The 4,029-nt window shown below is 45.6% G+C and overlaps 1 protein-coding gene across 1 annotated transcript; it reads right to left on the bottom strand.

Annotated features, from left to right (window-relative positions):
• Positions 1-3,135: 3,135 nt before the first annotated feature.
• LOC311035059 (endoplasmic reticulum membrane protein complex subunit 7-like) lies at positions 3,136-4,029 on the bottom strand (the record flags this gene model as incomplete). Its single annotated transcript, XM_084043139.1, has 1 exon — positions 3,136-4,029. One exon carries the CDS (start codon positions 4,027-4,029, stop codon positions 3,136-3,138), a length of 894 nt encoding a protein of 297 aa, XP_083899265.1.

Below are 4,029 nucleotides of genomic sequence, written 5' to 3'. Positions count from 1 at the left end.
CTTTGTACTGTATGCACACTCTCTAGAGGCCAGGGAAAAACCTTTGCCCTGAATTTTTCACATCTGCCTTTTATAGCGCCACCAGGAGGCCGACTTATGTAAAACACATTTTTTGATTGTAAGCCTTCAGATTTTATCCAAATTTCACGCAAATCGGTACACATGATCTCTATAGTCATGTGATCAAGAAGGATCTGTTAGATGTTTCATAGTCCATCCTGATTGACTAAAATTTACATCTAAAGTTTGCAGGAGTGGCCCGTTTTGAACAAAATGCCGCAAATCATGAACGCATCGTCCGATTGCAGTGAAACTTTGCTCGCACATTCGCACTACGTTGAGGAACAAATGCCACCATTTTAACATTGCCCTATTATAGCGCCACCTTGAGGCCAATTTTTGTAACAGTTTTCTTTTTTATATTACTCCTATAAATTGTGTCCAAACATCATGCAAATCGGTACCCATTATCTCTATAGTCAAGTATTATATTACATATTACATCCTGATTGCCGAATTCCGAACATTGCTGCCCCACAATAACCTACCTGCCCTGGCGGAGACCTGTGCTCCGAGGAGGTGGTGCTAGAGCACCTTCCCTTTGCCCTCTTGACCAGAAGTGCCCTTTTGGAAAAAAAAAAAACTTTTTTTTTTTTCAGTTTACAGCAGGGGTCTTCAACAGGGGGTGCGGAACCCCTAAGGGGTCCTCAGAGTTACTACAGGGGGTCCGCCAAATCTTTACGTGATATGATTTTTCTTTTTACCACAACCACTCGAAACCTAGCGTCCCTTTTCTGAGGAGAACTTTGGCCAAAAATAGCAGATCTACAAGCCCACAACGCCTCGCGCTTTGTGGGCTTGTAGATCGGCTATTTTTGGCAAAGAGGTATAGGTGTAGAGGGAAAAAAGAGCAGACCAAGTAAACAAAAAAAAAGTATAATTTACTTGAGCACCTGCCCCTCAAAATGTCTGTGCACGCCACTGCTTTTTACCCTGTTTTCTCTCCCTATTTAGTCATTATGCCGTTATTTTCTTACCTTTTTGAAGTAGTCACATAATATTTATCTCCAGTATGATCGATCCACTGATGGTTGCTAATCACAGAGGGTTTCACTGTGCTTCCGCAAAAAAAAGAAAAAATGTCACCGCGACCCCCCGTTCGCTTGTTATACGCCGTTGAAAATAGCATGTCTCGCCAAAAAATACATAGTAAAACACAGGAGCCGAGATACAGTCGTTTTCCCAAATACGTTAACCAGGACGTGAAACGAGCAGTAAATCTTGTGATCACGTGGTCTCCTAGATGTCCGTGTGAAAAAATGTCCACCTGAAATGGTGGCTCATACGTTGGAGAACAACGCCATCTAGTGGAAAACCACTGAAAACACACAACTACCGCGACTGATATGCCCATATATGCCGATCTCTGTATTTGTCAGTCATGTCCCTTTTATGCCAATATATGGAGATCCCTGACGTCATCAGTATATGCCCATATATGGATATATCTGTATCTGTCAGTCCTTGTCCCTTTTATGCCCATATATGCAGATCCATGATGTCATCAGTATATATGCCCATATATGGGCATACCCCCTTTTGTGCCCATTCATGGAGCTGACCGATATGTTTGCGCCAACAACGCAAAAAGTAATAAATAATGCTCTACTCGCACAAGAGTTGTGAAAATAGCAGATCTACGAGCTCCACCACCTGTCGCAATGCGATGTGTTGTGATCTTGCAGATCGGCTATTTTCACCATTTAATTTAAAAACAAGTAATAAAGATTAAAAAGGCTTGGACATAGGACAGTGGACACAGAGCTGAATATAACTTGTTACTAACCCGCCACTGCCCCCTGCAGACCCTGCTGGTGTATGACCTGGTGAAGAAGAGCTACGTGAGGAGACAGACGGGGATGTCCATCGTCCCCTGTCCCCAGCATGAGTACAGACTGCTAGAGGACGCCCGGGTTCTCATGGGCCTGTCAGAGACCAGGTGAGACATCGTCCCAAAATGTACTTAAAGTACCAAAAGTAAAAGTACTATATATTTGAAAATAGCCGATCTACAAGCTCACAACACGTAGCGATGCGACACGTTGTGAGCTTGTAGATCTTCTATTTTCAAATAGCCTATGTACAAAATAGGGCTAAAGTGGTTAATGTATGTTTCATTATATCATAGTTTATATCTGAAAAGTAACTAGTGACTAAAGTTCTCAAATAATTGTAGTGGAGTAAAAGTACAATATTTGCCTCTGAGATGTAGTGGAGTAGAAGTAAAAGTATTGGAAATTGGAAATACTCAAGTAAAGTACAAATACCTCAAAATTGTACTTAAGTAAATGTACTTAGTTACTTTCCACCACTGATGACAACACCAAGACAACACATAAAGTCCTCAGGACACAAAAAACATCATCATATCAGCGAGGCAGTGTTCTTTTTTTGTGCAGCAATGGCTGAACGGACAAACTCCTTCTAATAATAACTTTCTGCCATTTCTAAGTTCTGTATCATTGTCCGGATGGCACGATTGAAGTGACGGTTGAGCGGGTGATCGGTGTTATTTGCTGATTCATGGCTTTATTGTTCACATCAGAAAGTGTGGGTGTGGAAAGACCAATGATCGTATAGAAGCAATGCGGGTATTGGGTAATACTTAAATGTTTGTTTCACCTGTCGGAGACTTGGTGAGACTAATACACAGAACTGGCTCTCCACTTACAGTAACGTTATACCCTCTTGTTAGACTAATTACTGTCCACCCAGAGCCAGCACTTAAGTGAGTCCCATGTATTATTTGTGGAGCCTGAAGGCACGCTGCATGCACTGGGACAATGCACATTAAAATATCAGAAAATAGTACAAATGCATTTATTTGTTTTATTTACTTATATGTTATTGCTCTTTCGCTTTTTGTTGTTACCGTTTATCAACATTTATCAATTCCTTACCAATTCATACCAATACTTTTGTACTTTTACTCAAGTAAATTGTGCATTCCGGACCTCTACTTTGTATTTCTACATTGCAGTATTGATACTTTTACTTAAGTAGAACATGTGTGTACTTTTTCCACCACTGCCAGGTTGGGAAACATTGGCTTAAGACGTTTTTTCAGTATGTTAGTTACTTCCTCCGTTTAGCAGCTTGTTTTTTGCCTTTGCGGCTGCTGCCCGGCTTACCACAGGAGCTGTTGGACGCAGAGAAAGACTCTGGCCCTCCAGAAGAGCCCTTGGGTCCAGAGATAGAATCTGGTGCAGCAGAGTCCTTAGATCCAGAGATAGGCCCTGGTTTGCCAGAGTCGTTGGATCCAGAAGAGTCCTTAGATCCAGAGAAAGAGCCTGGTTTCCCCGTAGGGCCCTCGGATCCAGAGAGCATCTTGGTCACGAGTGCGGAGACATCGGGCGTCTCCAGGCTGGAGCTCAGCATGCCGCTCATGGACCGTTCCATCTCCTTCCTCAGCTCGGGGTCGGCGGTGTTGACCACCTTGGTCAGCAGGAAGACGAGCAGCACCGGGAGAACCACGGCCAGGGTGGACGGCTCCACGATCCACCCCCACGGCCCCCGCCTCTTCTCGAAGTAGGAGGGCGGGCCGGCGGACCGGAGCTGGAGTGGGTACGGCCGGAGGACCACCTCCGAGGGATCGATGTAGTTCACGGCGCGCGCCCTCGTCTTCCCCGCGGGGGCGATGTCCACACGGACCGGTTCAAACCGGTACGCGGGCGTCACCACTTCCACCACGTGGGATCCCCAGGGGACGTTGTTCACGGCGAAGCCACCGTCGGTTCTCAGAAAGCCCACGTACCGTCCTCCCTCCACCAGGACCCGGGCCGTGGAAACCCAGTCGAACACGTCCGCTCCCTGAACTGCCGCCCTGCCCTCGATCTTAAAGCGACGCCCGTCCGGCTGCGTTGATCCGCCCGTGCCCGGTACCGCTTCCATGTCGTTGAAACACCACGCCTGAGCCAACACGGCCAGAAATAAAAGACAGAACACCGCTATTCTTCCCCTGAGCAACAT

This window comes from Gymnoscopelus microlampas, assembly GCF_963454915.1.
Source record: "Gymnoscopelus microlampas genome assembly, chromosome: 19".
Taxonomy (NCBI): Eukaryota; Metazoa; Chordata; class Actinopteri; order Myctophiformes; family Myctophidae; genus Gymnoscopelus; species Gymnoscopelus microlampas.
The sequence above is the reverse complement of the archived record's forward strand: the minus strand, read 5'-3'. Positions and strand labels throughout refer to the sequence as shown.